Consider the following 25522-nt stretch of genomic DNA (forward strand, 5'->3'; position numbering starts at 1 on the left):
ATCAACCAGTTGTGTAATTAGTTGTTTAAAGGCTGTATCCCCATTAAACTATAAGCTCCATCAGAGTAGGGACTATGCCTCTCTCACTCACAGTGATATCCTCAACACCCTGCAGAAATTGGCATAGGAAGTACTCAATAAATGTCTGTTACATGGATAAACTATGGATGAGTCCAAATAATAACAATGCCATGATATAAAGTGATTATTAACAGTTATTATTTGAAAGGGCAAGATCACTTATCACAACAACCGTTTAATATAAGTGATATTCAGTATTACTCTCATTTTTAAAGATGAAAAAACTGAGGCTTAGACAGATGAAATATCTTTTTTTTTTTTTTTTTTTTTTTTTTTGCAGTAAGCGGGCCTCTCACTGTTGTGGCCTCTCCCGTTGCGGAGCACAGGCTCCGGACGCGCAGGCCCAGCGGCCATGGCTCACGGGCCCAGCCGCTCCGCGGCATGTGGGATCTTCCCGGACCGGGGCACGAACCCGCGTCCCCTGCATCGGCAGGCGGACTCTCAACCACCACGCCACCAGGAAGCCCCAGATGAAATATCTCGCCCAAGGCCACACAGCCCATAAAGTGGCACAGCTAGGACTCAAAGCCTAATCAGTGTTACTCCAAAGCTCAAGTTAATTTCACTACGTGGCACTGCCTCCGAGGAATCCACACAAGTCAAAGGGGACAGAAAGCAAGAATAACACAACCACCAAACCAGGAGAGGAAATGGATCCGTTCTTCGGAACTACTTGACCGTATTGGGTATATTATTAGTTTCCTAGGGCTGCCTAACAAAGTACCACAAACTGGGTGGCTTAAAACAACAGAAATGTATTCTCTCACAGTTCTGGAGGCTTCAAGTCTGGAATCAGGGGTCTGCAAGGAAATGCCCGCCAGTAAGGCTCTAGGGAAAGATCTTTCCTTGACTCTTCGCACTTCTGGTAGCCCCTACTGTCAGCATAAATCCAGTCCAGTCTCAGCCTCCATCTTCACGTGGTAGTTTTCCCTCTAAGTCTGTTTCTGTATCCAAATTCCCCTTTTCTTAAAAGGACACCAGTCATATTGGATTTAGCGTCCATCCTAACCCACTATGACTTCATCTTAACTAATTACAACAGCAAAGACCCTATTTCTAAACAATGCCACATTCTGAGGTTCTGGCTGGACATGCCTTGGAGGGAAGGGGCACTACTCAACCCAGTACCCTGGGCCACGTAAGTTTTCTCGTTTGAAAAGTGGGGGTAACAAAAATATCTACTTCATGGTACTGTTATGAAGCTTAAATAAATTCGTTTAGGTCTAAAGTACTTAGAACGGTGACTGGCACATGACAAGAACAGTGTAAGCGTTAGTTGTTATTGTTAGTAGTAGTAGGAAGAGTAACAGGAAGTGAGCATAGGTCTCCGACTCAGGACCGGAGTCCCTGGCATTGGAGAATCCCCACCGACATGTTCTGGGCCCTTAATAGCCACGCACAGAACCTCTGAATTTGCTTCACCACTTTAGTCTCAGGGCACAATATTCATTCTTTGCGGACGGAATGCTACAAAGGCGGGAAAAGAGTAATGAAAGTTACAGCCGGGCCTGAATACGTCGAAGATACTGCCCAGGGGCGCGAGGAGCGGTCTGAGCGGACTCTGGGCTCAGGCAGCGCCGGGCGAGCAGTCAAGGGCGCTGGGCCCCTCGGGGCCGCCGGCGAGGAGCCCAGGAAGAGCCGGGCCGAGGGCGGAGCTGGGAAGGTGAGAGGCGGCGAGCCGCGCGGACCCCGCCCCGCCAGGGCCAACTCACCCCTTGCCGCCAGCCCCGCCAGTCTTCGGCCGCTTTTTGCGACGCTTGCGGCCGGACTCGGGGCCTCCGTCGACGCCGGCATCTGCCCCAGACAAGTAACGCTTCAGGTATTCAGCCTTGGAGAGCGGCGGAGCTGCCGCCATGGCAGCGGCGAAGGCGGGGAGACGGATCGACGCTGCGGACAAAATTCTTGAATGCGAAACGGACAGCGCGGATTCTGGGAGGCGGGGCCAGGACCGGAAGTGACGGAGGGTGTTTGGAATCGCCAGGGTGTTTCGTGTGAGCTTTTGCGGGCTTACGAGTGACACGCGCACCTTGGGAGCCCACTCAACATCCCTCTGACGGGGCAATTGTGTTTCTTATCTTTGTCCATTCTGTCATTCAACAGACCGTGCAGCAAGCGCTGTTGTAGCCGCGAGGCTACAGCCACGACCCCAACAAGATCTCTGCCCCCAGCAGCTTCAGAAGCACCGGAGAGCAGAAGTTAGGAAGGTGGGCTCTGGAGCTGCAGTGCATCTAAGTTTGAGTTCTGCTTCCATAACTTCCTAACTGTACGACCTTGGGCAACGTACTTAACAAAATGGGGATAATAATGACACCGAACCCAATGGTTGCAAGGACTAGGATAATACTACTGTGTAAAGTGCTTTGAACAGCATCTGGCATAGTGTCAGTTATTTTTATTAGTATGTTTAGGTGGAGAGAAATCTGCTTTAATAGGCTTTCAAGAACTATGCAACAGAGGAAGTCAGGAATTCCAAACCCAATATAATTACTATGAAAAATATGGAGGTTTCTAACCTATGTATCTTACCCACATTTTATATTGGCTGCCCCTAGCTATCTCTTGCGTATATTTCCAATGAAAATGACCTGGATCTATTTTCAGCATGGCAAGAGAGAAGCTAGAGAGACTGAAGGTTTTGGGGGTTTTTTTGTCATTCAGTCTTTTATTTTTTAAAACTCAGGTAATTTATTTTTTGGCCAGGTGGCATGCGGGATTTAGTTCACAGACCAGAGATGGAACCCGTGCCCCTGCAGTGGAAGCGGAGTCTTAACCACTGGACCGCCAGGGAAGTCCCTAGAGAGACTGAATTCTAATACTCAAGTTTAGGGAGAAGACTTTTCTTTTTGTGGGCATTAAGAGCTTTACTTGAATTATCTCACTTAACCCTCACATTTCTCAGATGCTTTTATTATCCTTACCTTACAGATGAGAAAACTGAAGCTTGGAGAGGTTAAGTTGCCCAACTTCACACAGCCAGAACATATGACCCTTGGGAGCAGAGGCTAACAAAGTGGGGTGCAAGAGGTAATCCAAATTTCTTGAAAAAGAATTAGATTGCGTATTTTACTTATCTCACCATGTTAAATTTTCGTCACGTTTTAAGGTTTATTAGTCAATAAAGTATTTATACTTTATAAATAAATACGCGTATCTTGGAACACATGTTCAGAAAATATACATAACTAAACAGGTTTGGAGGTCACTGCCCTGAAGCATGAACTTTTAACCCCTGGGCTACACTGAGTGGTCACAGCACAGGCCCAGGAAGAAGAGCAGGCTGGGTCTCTCAGGGCCTATGAGAAGGGGGCACTGGACTGATAGGGCTTCACTAGCTGCAGGGCCCCACAGGTCTCCCATCCACAACCCTGCCTTGGCTTCTAGTCCACTTTAGTGTATCTCAAGCTGAACTCCAAAGCCCTGCCTCCACCCTGGTGTCAGCAGACATCGGGAAAGTCTCATATTTCCACTCCAGTGAACTTTACCAGTATAGTCCTCTCCACCCCATCGCCTCCTGCCCACTTCTGTCTTCAGTTCCACCTCTACCCATTCTGCTCAGTACCAAACCTTAGCCTGACAAGACTAAGCTCAGGTCTTAACCCTGCCTCACAGGGCAGTTAAGCAGGATCAGATGCATTCACGACCAGTGGCATGGTCTACGTTTTGCCGTCTCTGCAGTTCCATCTAATAAAGCTAACGCCCCCACCTTCCCAGGCACTACCCAGACCCCTTCCCTGCTTGACATTCCTCCATAACATGGTGACTAATCTGACACTGTTCTACTTGTTGGTTTCTTGTCAACCCCCCACCCGCTCTGTTTGCCAATCTTCCCCGCTACACTTGAAGCTCCATGAAAGCAGAGCTTTATTTTGTTCAGTTCTATGATGTGCCGGGCACAAAGCAAGCACTCAAACATCTATTGAAGGAATGATTGAAATGCCAGCTCCAGTCCCCAAATTACAGTAGCCACACTGGAGGAAATGTTCTTCAGGAGGTTGAATTCTACCAGCATAACAAACAAGGACAGAGTGCAAAAAATAAAAATAAAAATAAAATAATAATAAATAATAATAATAATTTAAAAAAAACAAGGACAGAGTGATTTCAGAGGCCAGTGCTGTTTGAAAGCCACCATTTTAATGAGAACTTCTTCACCTGTCCTAGACTCCCTCCCCTCAGAAGACTCTCTTCCTGTTGAGAGTCAGTATTTTATATACCCAAACCAACTTCTGTCTTCCACCTTCTCCAGCTCTTCAGAGTTCCAACTCGACATGAGAGAGCATTGTGTGGAGGGAGGGTAAAGACTTGATAGGAAAAAAGTGACAGTGACATGCCCGATGGTTCATTTCTGGGTTTCTTCCCAGGCCAATTCAAATCCTCCAAAACAAGGTCAAGTAACCCAAGAGGCTTGTTGCATTTCCGTCACAAACTGTTCAGAGAGTGTGCTCAGATCTCCGACTCAGACCAGGTGTCCTCCCCACATGGGCAAGGCCTGGTGGGGAGGCCACTCCAGCCTTTTCCAATAGCAGTAAATAACCCCGCGGTCTGAGCAGCGCTGGAGGCTGGCCGGGAACCGCCCACTGCTACCGCTCGGAAGCCAGACCTGTCTCATAGCCCTCCGTCTTCATGTCATTGAGCCCCAGTTCCTCGTTTTGGTCAAATGTACGCTTATAGTGCTCCACCCTCATCTCAGGATCGTCTTCAGGTGCATACACGTTCTGCAAGGCCAAGGACAGACCATCAGTGCCTGTGCCATCCTGCCACACCCCTCCCCCAGGCAGCCTCCAATGCCCACTTTCCCAAGACCTTAATGAGGTGTTTATTCCTTTTTGTTTTGTTTTGTTTTTGGCCACACGCCATGTGGGATCTTAATTCCCTGACCGGGGATTGAACGTGCGCCCCCTGCCGTGGAAGCACAGAGTCCTAACCACTGGACCGCCAGGGAAGTCCCTTTATTCTCTTTTTAAGGGCCTCCAACACCCCACGGCTAGGCTCAACTCGTGGGCAGCAACAGAACCCACATGGGCTAGAAGTGCGACTGCAGGGAGAAAAACTTTCTATCTGCACCTTCTTACGAAGAGAGTAGCATAGTCTTAACAGTGGAGAGACCTTAGAACAGTTTTGCCTGACCCATAATAACTGCTCAATAAATGTTAAAGTTACTGTTAATCACCAGAGTATCTCCCTAGTCAGCTTAAAGCCTTTTCCCATCTTGGCCTCTGGACAAGGCACCATTTCTCCTCAATTCACGGTCAGATTTGCAAAATGAAAACGCCACTGCTGGACTTACGAGCTGGGACTCGAGCTAGACTAGAGGAAGAAGGAACCTGGGAGTCTCCTTTTTCCCCCTCTTGACACACACTTACAGTCCCATACACCTTCCCCCTTCCTCTCTTATGTTCCAACTTCTGCTAAAAGGTTCCTTGATAAAAAGAAGTTCATTTAGAATTAAGTCTCTCAGTTTCTGGAGAAATGATACATATTTAAGGAAGGTCAGAAAAGATATCTCTGTGAAATACCAGAGAAGGTCTACAGTACCTGCAAGTAGCTGTTTCCTGCTGGATCATCCATAACAAAGTGGGCCTTCATGTTACCCTCAAGGATCTAAAGGAGACAGAATACAGCATGAGCATGTAAATCTTACATAGCTGCTGGCAGGAAGGGACTATGTCTGCCACACAGAAACCAACCCGATTTACACGGCAGAATCCCCCAAAGTTTTAAGAATTGGTGAAATGAAGGTACCTCTAGAGGTGGAGTGGAGAGAATCTAAAATAAAGACCGTTGGACAGCTATTTAAGAAGCAATCTGGCATCCCTAATCTCCTCTCCCATTCCAAACAGACCAACGATTGCCCTTCCCCCACCCCAATAAAAGAGAATTCTGTGGAGAAGTTACCACAGCACACTATGGACAGGGGGACACTCACCCAGTTGAGGGTAGAGGGAAAGAAATCAAGAACAGAAGTGAATGTACCCTTATTGGAAACAGACATACACACACCCCAGCCCTCTTCCCACAGTCAGCTCTCAGAACACTGCCAGCCAAGCCTTCACCCTCCAGACAGGAAACGGAACACCCACTGATGGGAATCTGACCAGCCCAAGAGGAAACACCTAACAACTCTGGCACTGGAGTTACCTCAGCAAAATGGCTAAGCTAAATCCCCCTCCAACGAGCCCAACATCAAGAAGACTCACCCCACTCAGGTGTTTTAGTCCTGTGCTTTTAAATAGACAACCAATGGTTACCAGACATCTGAGCAAAGCCCCTAACATTGAAAGACAGAAATCAAATGGGAAAAAAAAACTTAAGAGGAAATGGAAACTATGCGAGGAAAATAAAACGTCAAAAAAAAGAAAACCCCAACATTAATATTCTCAAAGAGAAAAAAAATACTACATCCTTAAAACAACAGGATGCTATTTTTTTTAAAGGAGGAGAAAGTATTGAAAGACCAAAAACCACTTGGAAAATAAAAACGTCAGTGGAAATGAAAAACTCAATTGAAGGGTTGGAAAATTAAGATCATCTCCAAGAGCAGAGCAAACACAAAGAAACTGAAAACAGGACAAAAAAATAAGTAAATTACAGAAGACCAGACAAGTCAGTCTAACATCCAAAACATAGGGACTTCAGAAAGAGAGAACAGAGGGGAAGCAATAGAATACTTTTTAAAAGCTTCCTAGGGGGCTTCCCTGGTGGCGCAGCGGTTGAGAATCTGCCTGCCAATGCAGGGGACATGGGTTCGAGCCCTGGTCTGGGAAGATCCCACATGCCACGGAGCAACTAGGCCCGTGAGCCACAACTACTGAGCCTGCGCGTCTGGATCCTGTGCTCTGCAACAAGAGAGGCTGTGAGAGTGAGAGGCCCGCGCACCGTGATGAAGAGTGGCCCCCACTTGCCGCAACTAGAGAAAGCCCTCGCACAGAAACGAAGACCCAACACAGCCATAAATAAATAAATAAATAAATAAATAAATAAATAAAATTTAAGAAGTGGGGATAGGAAGAACTTGCAAAAGAGATTAAGAAGAATGGCCAGTGGGGTATGAGGAGAAACAGGAAAAAATAATTTCTAGAGAATCTGTCAAGAAACAATAGTCAATAGAATCAAATACCCCAAGTTAAAATATGAAACCAATAAAAAAAAAAAAAAAAAAAAAAAAGCTTCCTAGAACTGAGCCACATGAGTTTCCAGATTCAAAGAACCCACCAAGTGCTTAGCAACAATGGTTGAAAATTGACCCACATACACCAAGTCACATCCTGAAATTTTACATCACAGCGGACACAGAAGTATCACAAGAATAGGTCACAGACAAAAGATAGGGAATCAGAATGCCTTCAAACTTCTCAACAGCCAAACTGGGAAACTGAAAGACATTAGTGGGAAACTGGAAGACCTTAGAAATTCTGATAAAAAATTATTTCCATCCTAGAATTCTATTCCCAGCCATTAATCTAACATAAGAGTAGAATAAGGACTTCCCTGGTAGTGCACTGGATAAGAATCCACCTGCCAATGCAAGGGACACAGGTTCGAGCCCTGGTCCGGGAAGATCCCACATGCCGCGGAGCAACTAAGCCCGTGCACCACAACTACTGAGTCTGCACTCTAGAGCCCGTGAACCACAACTACTGAGCCCGCGTGCCACAACTACTGAAGCCCGTGTGCCTGGACCCCATGTTCCACAAGAGAAGCCACCACAATGAGAAGCCCGCACACCACAAGGAAGAGTAGCCCCCGCTCGCCACAGCTAGAGAAAGCCCGTGTGCGGCAACGAAGCCTCAGTGCAGCCAAAATTAAAATATTAATTAATTAATTAATTTTTTTAAGTGGAATAAAAAAATTTTCAGACATGCAAAGTCCCAGAAATTTTACTTCCCATGCATTTTCTTAAGAAGCTACTGGAGAATATGCTCCAACAAAAAAAAGGGAGAAAACCAAGAAAGGAGGTGGCATGGGATATCAGAAACCAAGAGAATCCCCAACATGTCGGTTAGATGTTTACATGTGGCAAGAAAGGGTATGCAGCTTCTTGTTCACTGGAGCCCCAGGACCACAAGCACCGACCGGCCAGAGTCCTCTCACCTGGTCCAACTTCTGGCTAAACTCCTGCAGTTTCTCTGTCTGGCCAGGACTGGAACTGTCGCCCAGTGTGAAAGGGTTCTTGGTCACCTGCAATAAATGGCATCCAAATTGCTAGAATACTGGCTCCATGTTTGATAGGCTTAACCATAAACCTGGTGCGGGGTGACAGGGGTGCCTGTCAGGGAAGCTTGGTCTCCATTTATGCCGCACCGCCTTTCTGACCTAGGCGGCCACCCCTAAAACCGTGCGAATTAATCTGCCAAGATGATAACGGGCAACGTGAAACAAAAACTATAGAAATGTTCTTAAATATGATCTCTAGTCCTCATTGGAAGAAGTGCAAAATAAAGTATAATTTACAAAGACAAAATGCCCGACGACTGATTATCAGTTAAGCGAAATGATTCATTAAGAGGATAAACGTATGGGTTAAGTCAATACACACATATATATGTATGTATGTTCGGGACTTTTTTGGGTGCTGGAAGGACCCTCATGACCCCATTTTACAGTGAAATAAATGACTTATCCAAAACCACAAAATATCTACATCAGCTCAGAATTAGGCCTGAGAATTTCCATTCTGAATTTCCAACAAACTTATCATCACAATCCAAAATAATATTTAAGCCTCTCAAATCAGCTTTAAAGCAAAGAAACCTCAGTTATCAGCTCCAAAAACTAGGACCTTTGCAGCCTTCTAGCCCCTTCCCCACAGCTGCACTGCGGAAGATGCCATGCGCTATACTCAGGGGACTCACCAGTTCCCGGATGTCTTTCAGTATCCCCTCCAGTGTGGTGAACTTGCCCCCGAGGACAGCCATTCCCAGTTCAAATTCCAGCTCTGGGATTTCCATACTACATGTCTCGGACTGTGAGATGAGAGATCAAATTAGGCTTTAAATCAGGAGGTGCTAGAGAAAGCTAACCAGAGTCCTCCTGCCAAATTAGTACCACCAGTGATAATCTGGGGACAAAGTCAGCTGTCCCAGTTTTCTCTGAATCTCCAATTAAAGCTAGACTCACTCCTGGAACCAACCTTAAAAGGGGGCACTCTGAGTCATGGCTCCAAGCTGGCAGGCATCCTGTCATTAGAGATCAGAAACAAGGGCCCTCACAGACACTAGAGGCAAAAGGCTGCCAAGTCATCAGAAAGAGCTTAGGGGTCACCTTCTGAATCTGCACTTCCTACCATGGATTAACTCTGCTCAGGGATCCTCAAACCCAAGGAAGTAAGGAGGTACCTCACAACACCAGGACATGATTGAGAAAAGGCAAATTCCCCCTCGACAGAGACAGCCATGTGCAGAGGAGAGTCACTTCCCCAAGCAGGTTGTTACCTTGAGCAGGTCTCTAGTCATATCTGAGGGACCAGTGATGTAGAAGGTGATCCTGGTGCCCAAGGGCTCTACTGCTCCTCCAGATTTCACCTGCAACAGACAGCAGTGCCAGGAGCAGCAGCAGAGGAGACACCCCTCCTCACCTGGTGCGGGGAGACCCGGGCGGGCTGGGGGAGTAGGCTTGGACCTCCAATCAGGCCCACTAATGGCTACCAAGGACAGTGCCTTCTAAACCAACAGTGGCAGCAGTCATCCAAGCCAAAATCACTGAAAGCTGGCCAGGAGCAGAGTGCCCAGCACCGGCAGCCTGCCAGAGATTTACCCCAGATTGCCAAGAAACTGAATTCACGGTTAAAAAAATGACTCTTGGGGCTGAAAGGGACTTCCAACTGGAACTAGTGTGTAGATGCCCTTTATAATTTTCTGGTTTAAGAATTGAAACAGCTTATGCTTGAATACACTCAGGGAAAGGGAATTTACAACCCTCCAAGGCAGCCCACTCTATATTCAGATAGACCTAGAACGTTTTTTATTATTGAGTCAAAATCTGCCTCCCTGCTCTTCCATCCGTCTGAGCTGTAGGTCAAAAAGTGGGTCTCTCTTTTCCATATAACCAACTTTGAATGTCTTCAACAAGTTATGCTATCTCTAACTTTTCTTCTCTAAGCTCATTTCTAGTTCAAGAGCTCCTGATCCTAAGCAGCTTCAGAAAGGATGAAAGCTACTCTTCCCAAACCAGGAAGCCCACCCACCTCATTGGTCCGATGGCCGCAGTTCTCGCAGTTGGTAGCCATGATGATAACCTCCTTAAAGTGGGGAATTTCTGGAAGATGGAATTAAGGAAATCTGCTTCCAGGACAGTAAGACCACCCTCTGGGGAAGAACAAATCCGAACCCCACAAACACACAGTTGCTGGTCCCAGGACTGCAGGAAACAGATCACAAGAAGCAGCCTAACTCAGACAGCCCCCCAGAAGAGGGCAAGGTCACCACCCACGGCAATCGCTGTTCATCAGTGTTTGATGACATGGCTCAGGCCACACGCAGGAGCCTAGAGACCATGGCCTAATTCTCTCTTTGAACCCAAAAGCCAAGGTGCACGGTCTCATCAAAGAAAACATCCCTCTCATCACTCGGAATAAAGCCTTGTGCTTTCCCTGAAGGGGGTACTCTCCAGCTTGAATATAATCTTCATGCCTGAGTCAGACGAAGAGCAACCCAACTGCCCGACAAAAGATACGAACTAGCTTCATGTTGGTCTGGGCCGGAGCATTGCATTCTGGGCAGTTGGTGTTGAACTGGAGCACCTGGAACACAACAGGGGGACGTAGAGTGAGCCCTCCCAAGCGGATGAAACCTGCTCAGGCTGAAGACATTCAGCTGGTACACTGGCGGCCGCCCGTGAACAGCGTCAGGCTCAGCCCACCACTCTGCTCCTTCCTCCACAGTTGCCAAGTGACTCACTTCGTTTCTGAGATCTTCCTCTTCTGGTTTCTCTTCTGGTTCCTCTGCCTAAAGTAGCAGAGATGCAAATCATATGTTGGCACACAGACCTCAGCCTCCCCAACACCCTGCCCCAGAGTGAGAGAAAATGTTCTGGCTTGCTTACGTCAGCTGCCACCTCGTGGGTTTAACAGAGAAGTTGGAAAGAAAAGCCCCAGGTAGGGGAAGAACAGAGCTTAGGATAGGATCACAGCCACTGCTGTCCTGTGTTGTAAAGTTTACCCTAAGTCCTTAAGTGAGCTAGAGGGGAGGCACACACATGCTGAGATAGTGTACACAGGGCAGCAGCAAAATAAGGTCCCACTGACTCCAAGCAATCGGGTGCGAGATAATTCCAGAGCATTACTTCTGGCTCCTTCAGTGCACTTACCTGGAGCCCCAGCATCTCTTCCTGCTGTAGAGTCCGATTATAGTGTGTGATCACCAGGGCATCATCTTTCCGGGGAGCATGTGGGTTTTCCACAAAGCTGTTCCCTGAGGGATCATCAATGATCTAACAGATGGGTAAAGAGAGAGCAGTTATAACAAGAAGTCATGTACGATCCTCCACCTACCATCAGACCACTGAGGCACCACAGAAAAATCTCAGACTGTCTTAATGGTCTCTCCTACCCTAAATCTAGGGCACCTGGAGTCCCTCAGTACTCACCAGAGTGAAAGGAGAGGCCACTTGCTTTAGCTCCTTCAGTTTGACAATGAACTCATCAATTCTTTCAGCCATGCCTTCTTCATTCGCCTGACAGGAACAAAGAGTAAAAGATCAGCCCTGGTGACAGAACTTATGCCCCCATCACTTCCAACAGGAAGTCACCACCTGTCTTAGTGTGACTGGGAACAGAGACTCAGGCTTCACAATAAGAGGTAGCAAATAAGTTTGAAGTTTATGGGTGGTGCCAGATGAGCCTCATTTTCTCACTCATTCGGCCATTTAGTCCAGGCACTTGTGCCAGGTTATAGATAACAGTAAAGAAACCAGAGCCCTCTCATGGGGCTCCACAGCCAGTTAAGAAGACAGATGACTAAATTTGCAATTATATTATTTCATACACATATATATATATGTATATATGAAATATCATAATAAACATAAGATACAATGGAACACTCAGGAAGCACAGATAAGCCCAAGAGTATCAGGAAAGGCTCTTCAGAGGTAATGTTGCAGTGTCGGTCTGAGAAAAGGCCTCAATGTAACATCCAGGCAGCTATAACATCACTGTGTGCTTCCCCGCAAAGTTCTCCAACATTCAATCAGAGACAGTTCAGCCACGTGGGAAGGTGAACAAGTGTACATAAATAATTTTTCCTTGAGCTTCTGCCATCAGAAAACCCCAGCTCACCCTTCGTGTGGGCTGATCCTGCTCCAGGCCAGAGACAGCACGGCTGATCAATCCTTCAACAGTAGTCAGAGCTGGTGAGTAAGAACAAAAGACTGGTCAGTCTTCACTTTGCTATCAAGTGCCTGTATGCCCCTGGGCAGTTCACTTGAACTCTCTGGGCCTTGATTTCACCTGTAAAATAAGGAGGCAGGGAACAAGGTTCCGTTCACCTCTAATTCATTCTGGTTTTTCTGTAAGATGTTGTGGAAAAACCCGTACGAAGCTTTTGGCCAACCCAATACTATCTTAAGCTGCTTTACCTAAGCTTTCTGCTTATGTTAAACCAATGAAGATCACAATGATGTGGCCAAACCCACACACAAGCCACTAGACCTGGCACCAGGTGTTTTGCAAGAAAGTAAGATTTGAGCTAGGCATGAACCATGCAAACACTCTGACCTTAAACTTACCTCCTTTCTGGCTGAAGGCAGGAATTTCAAATTCCAGCTCTGGGATCCTTGTGGTGGCAGAGTCAGTCTTCACTACTTCTCTGTTCATGTCCTGGGCAGAAAGAAAAACCTTCAGTCCACAGAGGTCTCAACAGTACAGGTTCTTCGCAGGAAATAACAGAGTGTCCCACCACCACAACCACCACCATCAGAGGCCCCAGCCCAGCTGTCTCTTCCTCTCTCCACTAGGGGGAGTCCGGACTACTCCTGCGGAATAGTACTTTGATGTGAAAACCAGCTACCCAAACAATGAGTACTATTCATAACAACCACTGCTCATTTGATGCTTTCTGACAAAGTTTCCAAAGCGCTTTCACAAGTCTTACCTCACCTGAGAAGATGACAGCACAACGCCATTTTACAAAGGAGGAAACTGAGGCTTGAACACTTAAGTGGATTTATTTGAGGTCCGACCACCTGGACCAGAGATCTGACTCCAGTCCCCAAGCTTTCTCTAGGACACTAGGGTAACTGCTCTGGGCTCCTCTCACCTCCTGGGCCCTGACGGTCAAAGTATAGCGCACTCCCTGGTCCTGTATCCTGCCTGCCGACTGGATCTCCGTGTTGTTCCAGCCACAGTGCTCGCAGGAAAAGGAGCTCACGATTATTTCTCTAAAGAAGGGGATCTCGGTGAGCAGGAGGCGCGTCGTGCCCTAGGGAAGCAGAAGACGGTTAGGGAAAGAACCAATGGAACCGCCATTCCCCATCTGCTGACCCCCGGGCGTGCCTCGCCTCCGGGTCCCCAAGTGGACCAGCCTGGCCAGGTCGCCGACCCCCGCTCCTCCCCTCCTCAGCCCAACCCTCCAGCCGCCCGCGGCCGCGCCCCCGCCTCACATTGCGGTAGCAGTTCATGCACAGTGACTCGATCTCGGTAGGCTGCTGCTCCTCATCATCAGCGCTAATAGGCCGGAACAAGTGCCCCGTCCCGGGCTGTCGGGCCTGGACGGGCGAGGGGGCGGCAGCAGCCCCCAGGAGCCCGGGATCCACTGCCCCACTGGCCAACATCACCACGCGCTGCTCAGGCCGCAACTTCGGTCTTCTGCGCCTCTCTTGGCCCCACCCCTTCCTCCGGCACTTCCGCCAGCTACCGCCCCGCCCATCCTTAAAGGGGCCGAGGACTCCCCTCGGGGAACAGTACCTGACACGGTTTCCCAGTTGCCGGGATTATTCGGTCCAGACTTCCACCAGGCTTTGCCTCCACCTCAATTCAGGCGTCACTGCCCCCAGGACGTCCTCTCAGACCCAGGGCAGTTTTTTGCTCCTTTGCAATAGCTCCGCTGTACTGGGTTCTAACTATTAGTCCACAAGTCTAACTACGAGAGGCTTGACGGCAAGGGGCCTGGCCGTCCATCGGTATCCCCGAGGAGGTGCGCTCCTCCCTGGATTTGCTTGGATCCGCCGTTGGGCCAGATGCTGCCTAGGCTCTAGATCACCCTCCCTTAGTCCCTCAATCTCTCTCCCTTTCTGTTCTTCTCACTCCCTATTTCTGTCCTCATAAACACCTGCCCAAATTCCAGCCTCAAATACACGGCCCTCACTTTTACCCCTATTGGCTCATCCCCACCACATCCAACCCCAGCTGACTCACCCCTCCTGATCTCCTAACCACCACCAACAAAAACACATCTTTGGGGGGTAAACTTTCCTTTCCAGCATCTCCTCTCCCTGGGCACCTTTCTCCCACTTCTGGTGCTAAATCTAGGGTGTCATGGAAGAGATCCAATCTGCAGACATGTTAGGCCAGATTCAGATGGGGTCTGTGCTATGAGGGAGTGTGGCAGTGAGAACTCTGTGCAGGGTGGGCTGAGCCGGGAGGAAAGGGTGCTACCCTGGATGTTCTAAGGGTACTGGACTGGGTGTGTTCACCCTTTCCTCTCTCCTCTTCCCTCCACTTCAGCCACCCCCAATTTCAGACTTCCCAGGGAGCTATGAGGAGCTTGGTTGCCCCCAAGTGAATCTGTACATAGGAAATGGGGGTGGGGGTATGAGTTTGAGGGTCCAAGAAGAGGGTCAGTCTTAAAAAGAGGGACAGTCAAAAAAGAGGCCATTCAAAATCTGGAACAGGGCTTCCCTGGTGGCGCAGTGGTTGAGAGTCCGCCTGCCGATGCAGGGGACACGGGTTCGTGTCCCAGTCCGGGAGGATCCCACATGCCGCGGAGCGGCTGGGCCCGTGAGCCATGGCCTCTGAGCCTGTGTGTCCGGAGCCTGTGCTCCTCAACGGGAGAGGCCACAACAGTGAGAGGCCCGCGTACCACAAAAAAAAAAAAAAAAAAAAAAATCTGGAACAGCCAGGACTAAGAAGACAGGCCACCTCAGGGGCCTATACCTCATGCACACCGTCCTGTGGTAAGCAGGCTGGTGAACAATGCAGGTGCAGAGGAAGGGTCTCTAACCCAGGCACACCACAGGTGTGACAAACAGCTCAGCCCAGCCAGAGCAACACCCCTCCGATACAACTGGATTAGGAAGAGGTCAATGAGAAAGAGTAGCGAGGGATTGAAGGCGGGTGATGGATGTGCTTTGGGGATAGTGGTGAGGCCACTGCTTTCAGACATAGTCCAAATGAGAGTCACACCAGGCAAACAAGCTTCCATCATAAGCATCTATTTCATTTGTGTCAGAAATCTAGACTTCCGCCTGCGAGTCGGGAGGGAGGGGCCAGAGATGGGGAGGGCACACAGTAGGCTCCCCAGAGAGTTTAAGTAGCCCTCACAGATTGGAGGGCTCAGTCAGCTGTTTAGATGTAGTGTTATGTAAGGACATCCAGGTTCTGCTCCTGCCCATCACGACCCACACCATTTGTCCCCACCAGCATCAGCCAGCAGGGATATATACACACACACCATCACATGTTCTCTTCATCATATTTTCTGCTCTTTCTCCCTTCTCTTCCCCCAACAGAAGCTGTCATGGTAGCCCTGGGGAGAAAAGAGCTCCTCTCTGCGGACCAGCTCTAGCAGTGGCCACCAGGTGGCCAGAAGTGATCAGAGCCTGGCCCTGGGAAGAAGAGGCACAGGCTTCCAGCACCATGGCAACAGGCTTGCACATAATGACCCTCCACATACAGTACACCCTTCCCGCCCTCTCCCGCCACCCCAGAATGGAGCAACTCAGGAGGATTCCCAAATGAGCACGGGAAGACGGGTTTGCAAAGCCTGGCGAATGTAATGCATCCGGACGGGGGAATTGCAGGCGGCTGGATGGCCTAGGACAACAGCCCTTTGGGTGACCTCAGCTATCCTGTGCAGGGCCCTCCACCCTCTGACCAACAGGCCACTGTCAAGGACATAGCTATGTTAGAGGCTCAGATCGTGGGCTCCCCAGACGAGAATCTGGGACGTGGACAAGTAGACCCTCAGGGCTCCCCCAGGTGGCCAGGACTATGGTCGCGAAGGTTGTAGTTGATGTCTTCCCACAGGTCGTCGAGGCGGGCCTGCAGCTCGCTCCGGGCCTTGCCTCGGTCCCCTTGTAGGAATTCTGGAGAGAAGGCGCTGTGGCCTGGCGGTGGCGGCGCCAGCTGCTGCTGGACCTGCTTGGTCTCTTGGTCAATGGCGCGGGTGAAGGCGGCAATCTGCAGGAAGGTGTCGTGGCGGAAAGCCTGGAGTCGTTGGCGCACCTCCTGAGACAGCACCTGGGGGTCCGGCTGGGCCTCTTCCTCCGCACCGTCAGCACCGGCGCCAACAAAGGCGCTGAGCTCTTTGCGCAGCTGGTCGAGGTTCTGCTGGATGCGCGTGTGCAGGGCCTTGGCCTTGAGCGTGAGCTTGTGCGAGAGCACCTGCACGCAGCGGCTGAGGCGCGCCGGGCTGGCGGCCGCGTGCGGCGCCACGCTGCGGTGCAGCTCCTGCATGTGGTGCCCGATGCCGGTCACCAGGCGCTCCGCGTACGGGTGGAAGAGCGCCTTGACGCGGCCAGTGTGGTGTGCCACGCGGTCCTGCAGCTCCTGCAGCAGGCTCCGTGCCTCTTCCACGCCCCCCAGCAGCTGGGCCTTGGTGCCCTCTCCGACCACGCGCAGCTGCTCCTGCAGCTCCTGCACGCGCAGGGCCACCTGCTCCATCAGCTCCACCGTGTAGGGCTGCAGCTGCCGCCGCAACCCCTCCAGGTTCCAGCCCACGCGCTCGTGCACCTCCGCCATGTAGGGCTCCAGACGCTCCCTCACTTCCTCCAGCTCCTCCTGCAGCTGCTGCCGCATGCCCACCGGGTCTCCTGGGAGCCCGGGAGGCTCCCTCCCCTGCCCGTTCAGAGGACCCAGCTTTTCCAGGAAGTTGTCCATATTGCTGAGGTCTGGCTCAAGTCCGTCTTTCAGGCTCCTGGGGAAGGAGACAGACAATCAGGCCATCAGACTGCTAGCACCCTCATCTCCTTTGCCCCAAAGACGTCATTCACTGATCCTATGGAGAAACCAAGGAGGCAGGGCGGTGGCCCCAGAGCCGGGTCCCCAGTACTAACCCAAGCCAACCGTGACTCCTCCCACAGGAAGCACAAACACATGGCACACGCATATCCAGGTCAACACTTCCCAATTCCTTGTGCACGGAGGCACCCGGACTCTCACATAATCCTTTCGTTCTGGAGGCTACAGTGGGGGGTCTTCTCCCCCGCTCCCTGGTCCCACGCCTCAGCGGGCATGGAGGGAGCAGCTAAAGACAGATCAAGGGCTGAGGCTGCCGGCAGGGGTTGCTGAACAGCCCAGGAAGACCAGGATAGACGGCAGAGCTAGCACCGGTCTGTTCTCCTCCCAGGGAGGACCACAGGTTGAGGAATCAGGCAGTGCATCATCCCACCCTCTGGGTGTCTTCTCCCTTTGCCTGCACCCCTTGCCCTGGCCACTCACGCGGGCTCCCGTGCCAGCTTCTGCTGCTGGATCTGCTCCACCCTGCCTTTGTCCCTGCTGCTCTGGCTGAAGTAGTCCCAGAAGTCTTTCTGTGCCTGGCTGATTGAAAGCACTGTGGAGAGGGAGCGGGTGAACAGGGGCTGGGTCTCCTCCCCCAGGGTGGACGGACCCCTCAGTCCAGCCTCCACCCACACCTCCACAGTGAAGTCGGGGTTGGAGACCCACCTGAGAGGAGGGCCAGAGCCCAGGTCAGAACTGCAGCCACACTTGCCATGATGTTCTCTGAGAAGAAAGGTGAATGGAGGCCTGGTGAGAGTGAAGAAGCAAAGAAAGGACACCTCCCATGGGACTTGCCCCAGGGGACGCTGCCCCAAATCTGTTAACCCTCCCCTGGGTGTAGGGAGCACAGAGCTATCAGGGCTTAAGAGGACTGACCTAGTTGAATGTGGCTGGGAGGGAGAGGGTGTCTTCCTGGGATGGGTTGGGGGGCTCCTTTTTCACCTCATCACATCATATGGAGTTTGTGGAGCTCAAACTGCTTTGTAAAGGTTCCCCCCCACCCTACCCCGCCCAGGAGACCCCAGGAGCAGCTCCCTAGGCCACTTCTGCCACCACTCCCCTGCTCACCTATTCCTGCCCCCATTTCATCGCTGGGAAAACTGAGGTATCCCAGGGGTGGGGGAAGAAGCTACTCTGCCAAAGTGCTCCAAGAGGAGGTCCTTAATTCTTAGTTCCCACCCACAGCTCTCCGCTCATTCCCCTCCCTTAGGACTCCAACCCACATCCCTCTGCCCTGGCTGCTCACCTGCTCGGTTCTGGGCACAGAGAGCAGACATTCCGCTTTATAGTCCAGGGCCTGGGCCTCTGGCAACAATTGCTCTGAGTAAATACCACGTGGAGGTTCAAAGAAGGGTGACCTCAGCTGCCTTCCAGTGCTTACCTCCTGCCCTTTCCTGGTACCCAGGGGGTTAATGAGTACCCTAGTATCTGGATGCTGCCCCAGTAGAAAAGTGCTTCCTGGAAAGTTTTACAAGGAGTGGGCCTGAACTCCTCACCCAGTTCCCCCAAACCCCTTGGCTGCCAACCTTCCTGTGGACCTACTGGCTGACCCACCAATAGAGACAAGCCTGTTTGTCTGCTGAGGGCCCCGCTCTTACTCAGCTGCCCAGAAGCTGTGCCCCAGCCAGACAGGGACAGTGTCCAGCTGCCTGAACCTGAGCAGCCCTTGACACCTCCACCACGGGCTACTCAGGCAGCCTGGGAAGAGCCAGCATTTATAGGGTTGAAGACCCACCCACCTTCCACTTTATGAAATAATCCTGGAACAAGCTGGGGAAGTTTGATGGGGTGAAGATGACATCATGAGAGGCATCTGGGCCAGGGACATTGGACCCAAAGAATGGGAGCAAGAGGAGGATTCTCCCCATGGGGAAAGGCTGAACTCCACCCACAGGGCCTCTGAGGAGGAGAAGCCAAAAAGCCCAGACTTCCTCTGATGATATGCCCACTCCATATACTTAAACACACACATTCATAAACTCCTGGTTTTTGCTTCTAAATGTACCTTGAATCGATCTCCTCCCCTCCATTTCCACCACTGGTCATTTCACCACACCACTGTCTCTCACCTTGATCACATTTGTAGCCCCCAGCAGGTCTCCCTGCCATGGTCCTCCCTATTCAGTCCGTGCTCTGCTGTGGCTCTCCCACCCCACTTCTGGCCTCATTTCCTGCCACACAAACCCCTGGCATTACCTGAGCATACCACCTCTTTCAGGACCCTAAGCCTTTGTATCTGCCATTCCCGCTGTTTGAAATATTCCTTGGTGAACTTATATTCATTTTTTTCAGACTTAGTTTGTATTAGTTAAGATTCGGCTTAGCTGCAAATGATGAAAAAAAAGGAGAAAGAGAATAGCTTAAACAAAATGGAATTCTGTATCTCTCTTATGTAAACATAGGCCAATCAAGGCTCCTTCTGTCTTGTTGCACTGTCATCCTCAGCAAAAGGCTCATGTCCAAGTTTCAGCTGCTTCAGCTCCAGCCATCAAGTCTACCTCCCAGCCAACAGAAAGAAGGACATGTACACTTCCTTTAAAGACACATCCCAGAAATGGTTCTTACCACTTTTACTGACATCCCATTGGTCAGAACATAGTCACATGGCTACACTTAGCTGAAAAAGAGACTGGGAAATGTAGTCTTTATTCTGGATGGCTGTATTCCCAGCTGGGAAAGAGCTGTATTACTCAGGAAGAAGAGAAGAATGGATTTGGGAGGACAAGCGTAGGCTCTGCTGCACAGCTCCAATATCACTCTAAATGCCCTCTTCTGCCCTCACACTTCTCTGGAGACAGACGATTCCATATTAACCATAGAACATTTTGTATACTCCTGGAGTATCGCACTTATTATCCTGCAGTGCAATGATTCATTGACATATGTGAGAGCTCTCTGAGTGCAGGGACTTTGTCTAATTCATCTCCATGTCCCCCTATTATGTTTGGCACAGCACATATTAAATGACTTGTCCATCATTACACAGTAAGAGGTGCAGCCAGAATTGGAACCCAGGTAGCTAAGGCCAGCATGGGATGGGGCAGAAAGGGTAAAGAGACCACAACCAGGTCATGAAGAGCCTTGTGCAAGCAGTCACTGAAGGGTATATGATGGAAAGGTCACTCTGGAGGGCAACAAGACAGAAGGTGAGGAGGCTGCTTAGAGGCTGTTTGAGTAACCTGAGAGAGGATGAAGACTCTGAACTAAGGCATAACAATGAGGATTGGTAGGAGAGAATATATTTGAAGGATACTGAAGTGGTGAACTGATAGTACCTGCTGACTGGTTGGATGAAGGAGGTGAAGGAGAGGAAGGAAACTAGATGTTTCCCAGGTTCCTGGGCAAGTATGTAGATGATTGCAAAACTTGTGTCCATCAACAGATGAATGGATAAACAAAATATGGTATACACATATATACAATAGAATATTTTTTAGTCTTAAAATGAATCGGGACTTCCCTGGTGGCACAGTGGATAAGACTCTGTGCTCTCATCGCAGGGGGCCCAGGTTCAATCCCTGGTCAGGGAACTAGATCCCATATGCATGCTGCAACTAAGAGTTCACATGCCACAACTAAGGAGCCCTCCTGCTGCAACTAAGACCCAGCGCAACCAAATAAATAAATAAATATTTTTAAAAAAGGAATGAATTCTGATACATACTACAAAAATGGATGAATCTTGATGACATTATGCTAAGTGAAATAAGCCAGACACAAAAGGACAAATCTTGTATGATTCCACTTACATGTGGTACCTAGAATAGCCAAATTCAGAGACAGAAAGTAGATTAGAGGTTACCAGGGGCTGGGGGAGGGAAGGATGAAGAGATATCTTGTTTAATAATACAGACTATCTGTCTGGGAAGAAGACAAAGGTCTAGAGATGGATAGAGGTGATGGCTGTATAACAATGTGAAAGTATTTAATGCCACTGAACTGTGCACTTAAAAATGATAATTTTATGTTATGCATATTTTACCACAATATTTTTAAATAGCATTTCTGGTACCCTAATGGTTTTCTGCTGAGGCTATGCTATAAAATATAGCTGCACTGGATTTTCTGTGAATCATGATCGTCACCACTCCTTCTAATGTCTTTTCTGGGATGCAGAGGAGACACCTGGAACCATATTTCCCAGAATCCCCTTCTCTCTATGGGCCTAGGTTAGAGTCACCAGGGTGAGATGGAAGAGGAGAGACCATTATTCTTCATTGGTTGCTGCAGGCAGATGCATAGCCAGACTTGGGTTTAAAGCAGCTTCTGGGTGACTTGCTTAAGAATCACACTCATTGGTTTTGCAAACTAAGATAATTAGGTGAGCTTCCCATTTGTAGCCACTTACAAGTGAACTTTTGAGAATCACTCCTTCAAGTGCAAGCTGAGATGGTCACTCCTCAAGCCCTTCCAACAGTTTACAAAACTGTCATTTTCTACATTACAGCCTTTCACACTTGAAAAATATAGAGTGGCTTCTGTTTTTCTGACTGAACTTAGGTTAATACAATAGGTAGATGCAACACACACTCATTCTTCCCTATTTGATGATACAGTTTTAGTTTTTAAAATGTTTGGGTTAGTTGGAGGTATTTGTATATGTGTATGTGTTAAGTTCTTTGTGTGTGGAATCATTTTAAATCATTGTAGCCAGAGTGACACTTCACCCTAAATACTTCAACATACATCTCCTAAGAATAAGGACACTTTGACATAAACAGAATACCACTATCACACCTATGAATATTAACATAATTGTTTACTATCATCTAATATATACCATATATTCAAATTTTCCCAATTTTCCCAAAATGCCTTTAATAGCTGTTTTCTCTCTCTTTTTTCCTTTTTAAATTCAGGATCCAACACATTTCATGGGGTTGTTATGCCTCTGTTATCTCTTTACATTTAGAACAGTATTTCCCAACCCTTGACATTGACTTTTTTTGAAGAGTCCAGATAAGATGTCTTGGAAAGTGATCTGAATTGGACTAGTCGTTTCCTCACCATTAGATTCAGGTTAAACATTTTTGTTCAAGTCTTTGGATTCAAAAACCAGTCCCCTGAAAGCCCTTACTTACAGAAGAAATCAGCTAATACATGTAAATGGAATGATGTAATTTTTTAAAATCACTATTTTGCAACCCTCAGGGAATATTTGATTCAGGCAAGGTTCATCAATGAATGCTAAAACCATTAAATGAAAAATTATTGAGGAAAGGTATGCTCGCATGCCTTCAAACTATCTCCCCACAAATTACTTATCAAATCACTAAACTTTACTTTTGCAATGGAGAAATCTGGTGGTTCATTTTAACCAAGTGATCAAACTTAACATCACCAAACAGTGGAACAACCTGATATTTTGTACCTCCAGATATAATGCAATAAGAAGGGTCACCTCTGAAGTGTCTTGAACCAGATTATTTCCACAGAACTTCTTTAAGCTTCCCTGTCTTCACTGTCTCCCCCTGTTGTGTAGAATCATGGTATTCACAGACAGCTGAATTTTTAGAAGAGAGTTAACCATCTGTTTGTTTTTATTGTTGTTTTTTCATCCAAGAATGGCCAACATAATCTGACTGCAGAGTAAACAGAATTTTAAAATGTATATTTATAAAGATTAAAAGGTACCTTGCTCTTTAATGCTCTGTAGCAGCAGTTTTACTGTAAACACATGAATTAAACAAGTATACAGATCGCAAATAAAAACTCAGTGTGAGCCTAATGGGAAGACCTCCTAGACAGTCTTTCTGTTGTGACCTGTTCTTCAGAGGAACAATAGTGTCTCCTCATTGTATGTAGTGTATAAAATGTGCTGCAGGTTGCACTCCTTCAGTGTACTCTGCCAAGATCTCAAGTGTAAGCTGTGATGCAGCAGTCTCTGCTCAGTGTGGCACCGTTTCCTGGATTCCCTTTCAGAACACACCAGGGACATAGAATATAATCGTAATATAATAACTGCTCTTTATGGATCCATTCTACATTGCTTATATTTCTATCACCAAGTCTTAATGGAAGTCCATTTCTTAAAAAAAAAAATTTACATCTCAAATACAATTCAAAAAGAAAGGTATTTATGCTTAACACAGCATTAAAATAGCCAGACAAGTTAAGTACTGACCTGTGCGATCGTTTTTTTGTTTGTCTTGAATGACAATCTATTTGCATTATTTGTCAAAAAGAAAAAGAATTAAATAAGACATCTAGAAGTGAAATATATTGTCATTAAATAATAATTTTTAAAAACTCAGCTACAATTGGAAAGAGAATTAGTGAACTGGAAGGTTGATCTGAGAAAATCACCCAGAAAGAATCATAGAAATAAAGAGAAAGAAAATATGAAATGGAAGTTAACAGACATGAACAGAATAGGAAATTCCAATATATTCCTACCAGGATTTCTGCAAAGAGAATAGAGACATTTCAGGCAATTTTCAAAAGATGATGGCTGAGAAATTTTGAAAATTGAATAAAGATGTGACATGAATCATCAGTTACAGGAAGCATCCTGAGTCTTGAGTAGGATTAAAATTAAATTAAAACAAATGCAAATCAAGACACATTATAGTGAATCTGCAGAACATTGAAGACAGAGCATCTTAAAATCAACAAAGGAGAAAAGACTAATGATCTACAAATAAAAATTATTAAACTGACAGCTGGCTTATCAGCAATATATCTCCAAAAAACTGAAGGTAAATTAATGACCAACCAAGAATCATACTCAGGTAAACTATTATTCAAGAGTAACAAGTTAATTTCAGAGAAGGACTGAGAGAGTTTATCACTTACAGATCCTCACTGAAAGACTACTAAGGATCTGAAATGGAAACAAACCCAGAGAGGAGTGGGATTGTTACAAAGCAAAAAAATAAAATAAAATAAAATAAAATAAAAATAAAAATAAATAAATAAATAACATGGAAGCAACAAACAATGAAATTAGTAAATGTTTAGGTAAATTAAAACAGCAGAGACTTCCCTGGGGGCGCAGTGGTTGAGAATCCACCTGCCAGTGCAGGGGACACAGGTTCGATCCTTGGTCCGGGAAGATCCCACATATGGCGGAGCAACTGGGCCCGTGCACCACAACTACAGAGCCTGCGCTCTAGAGCCCGCGAGCCACAAGTACTGAGCCCACTCACTGCAACTACTGAAGCCCACGCGCCTAGAGCTCGTGCTCCACGACAAGAGAAGTCACCACAATGAGAAGCCTGCGCACCGCAAAGAAGAGTATCCCCTGCTCACTGCAGCTAGAGACAGCCAGTGCACAGCAACGAAGGCCCAACACAGCCAAAAAAAAGCATTGGTGATTTTACATGTATTTATGTAAATGTGTGTATATATATATTTAAATATACATATATTTAACCCATATGAGATTAGTTTTTTATAACTAAAATTGGACAAATATTGGCAATTTCATATAGTTCAACCTAACATGAAACATTTTTACATGTAGTTTAGTCTGTCTTAGTCACTGCTGTATTTCCAACACTCAGAACGCTGCTTGTCACATGGCAGGGGCCTCAATGAATATTACTGATGAAGGGATTGCTTTAGAGAAGGTGTTGTAAACAACGAGGAACGAAAATATTATTGACTAGACCAAAATCACGTGGAGAATGGGAAAGGAGAGGTCAAAGTGAAAGCATGCTGCAGTCTTTGCATTACTCAGGAAGAAGATAAGAATATTGATTATCTTTAGACTTTAAGTCAAGTGGGAGGATTAAAATTTCAGGGGTAACCCATTAAAGATACAAAGAATACATAACTTTCAAACCAGCAAATGGGAAAAAGAGACTAAAGAACATCAGATTGACTTCTAGTAAAGGCTGGTGGATTGACTGTGTGCATTAGCCTCTACTCTTTTCTGAAATCCCAATAAAATGACACTAAAGTGCACTTTTAAAAAAATGCATAAACCCACAAAGAGAATAGGAGACAAAAGAAATTTTGGAAGCTGGAAAGCTTCTAGATAGTCAAACAATAGTAACTAAACACACCTGAGAAGATGAATTTTGAAGCAGCAGTGGAGAAAGGCAAGAAACCCCCGATTGATATTACTGAACTCCCAAAAGCTCAGACATTAGTAGCAACAGATTCTTCTGGAAACATGGGTGGCAGTGGGGCTGGAAATGTGGCAAATGGTTGAGAGTCTGTTTGAGAAGCAGATTCCTCTCCAGTTCTGCTCAGCTGGGTTTCTGTCCTTCCCCCAAAGCAGCAGGAAGCCAGAGGTTTATTCTCTGGAGAGAGTAAAAGAACAGGTCTCTGGACTGGGAAAGA

The 25522-nt window shown here is 47.7% G+C and overlaps 3 protein-coding genes across 5 annotated transcripts in view; all 3 read right to left on the reverse strand.

Moving 5' to 3' along the window:
• The window catches only part of BUD13 (BUD13 homolog), a 36547-nt gene extending 34548 nt beyond the window's left edge, over nucleotides 1–1999 (reverse strand). The window contains exon 1 of the mRNA XM_082627378.1: nucleotides 1794–1999. Within this exon, the coding sequence (XP_082483504.1) occupies nucleotides 1794–1936 (143 nt within the window). The 5' untranslated portion in view covers nucleotides 1937–1999. The remainder of the gene's footprint in view (nucleotides 1–1793) is intronic.
• Nucleotides 2000–4181: 2182 nt separating this feature from the next.
• ZPR1 (ZPR1 zinc finger) lies at nucleotides 4182–13941 on the reverse strand. Its single transcript, XM_082627137.1, has 14 exons — nucleotides 13678–13941; nucleotides 13335–13496; nucleotides 12805–12895; nucleotides 12356–12426; nucleotides 11665–11751; nucleotides 11386–11508; nucleotides 10977–11024; nucleotides 10753–10819; nucleotides 10265–10335; nucleotides 9513–9602; nucleotides 8934–9044; nucleotides 8173–8259; nucleotides 5617–5682; nucleotides 4182–4796 (listed from the first exon to the last, which is right to left on the reverse strand). The coding sequence occupies exons 1-14, from the start codon at nucleotides 13846–13848 to the stop codon at nucleotides 4662–4664; spliced, it is 1380 nt and encodes a 459-aa protein (XP_082483263.1). The 5' UTR covers nucleotides 13849–13941; the 3' UTR covers nucleotides 4182–4661.
• Nucleotides 13942–15133: 1192 nt separating this feature from the next.
• Nucleotides 15134–18850, reverse strand: APOA5 (apolipoprotein A5). 3 transcript variants are annotated; one of them, XM_082627140.1, is made up of 4 exons: nucleotides 18832–18850; nucleotides 17900–17956; nucleotides 17675–17786; nucleotides 15134–17150 (listed from the first exon to the last, which is right to left on the reverse strand). In XM_082627140.1, the coding sequence occupies exons 2-4, from the start codon at nucleotides 17946–17948 to the stop codon at nucleotides 16199–16201; spliced, it is 1113 nt and encodes a 370-aa protein (XP_082483266.1). In that variant the 5' UTR covers nucleotides 17949–17956; nucleotides 18832–18850; the 3' UTR covers nucleotides 15134–16198. The 3 variants fall into 3 exon arrangements, with proteins under 3 accessions (XP_082483266.1, XP_082483264.1, XP_082483265.1); XM_082627138.1 differs by lacking the exon at nucleotides 18832–18850 and adding an exon at nucleotides 18480–18769; XM_082627139.1 differs by lacking the exon at nucleotides 18832–18850 and adding an exon at nucleotides 18110–18218.
• Between the last annotated feature and the right edge of the window lie 6672 nt (nucleotides 18851–25522).

This window comes from Mesoplodon mirus, assembly GCF_964341445.2.
Source record: "Mesoplodon mirus genome assembly, chromosome: 7".
In the NCBI taxonomy this organism is placed as follows: Eukaryota; Metazoa; Chordata; class Mammalia; order Artiodactyla; family Ziphiidae; genus Mesoplodon; species Mesoplodon mirus.

Excerpts from the sequence above, each read along its gene's own strand:
- ZPR1 (XM_082627137.1), bottom strand. The coding sequence starts at position 13,848 with ATGTTGGCCAGTGGGGCAGTGGATCCCGGGCTCCTGGGGGCTGCTGCC. Across the intron at positions 10,820-10,976 it reads AGGAAGATCTCAGAAACGAA|GTGCTCCAGTTCAACACCAA; the intron begins GTGAGTCACTTG and ends GTTGTGTTCCAG. Across the intron at positions 9,045-9,512 it reads TGACTAGAGACCTGCTCAAG|TCCGAGACATGTAGTATGGA; the intron begins GTAACAACCTGC and ends CTCATCTCACAG.
- APOA5 (XM_082627138.1), bottom strand. The coding sequence starts at position 18,510 with ATGTCTGCTCTCTGTGCCCAGAACCGAGCAG. Across the intron at positions 17,957-18,479 it reads CTGTGCCCAGAACCGAGCAG|AGAACATCATGGCAAGTGTG; the intron begins GTGAGCAGCCAG and ends CTTTCTTCTCAG. Across the intron at positions 17,151-17,674 it reads AAGCTGGCACGGGAGCCCGC|GAGCCTGAAAGACGGACTTG; the intron begins GTGAGTGGCCAG and ends CTCCTTCCCCAG.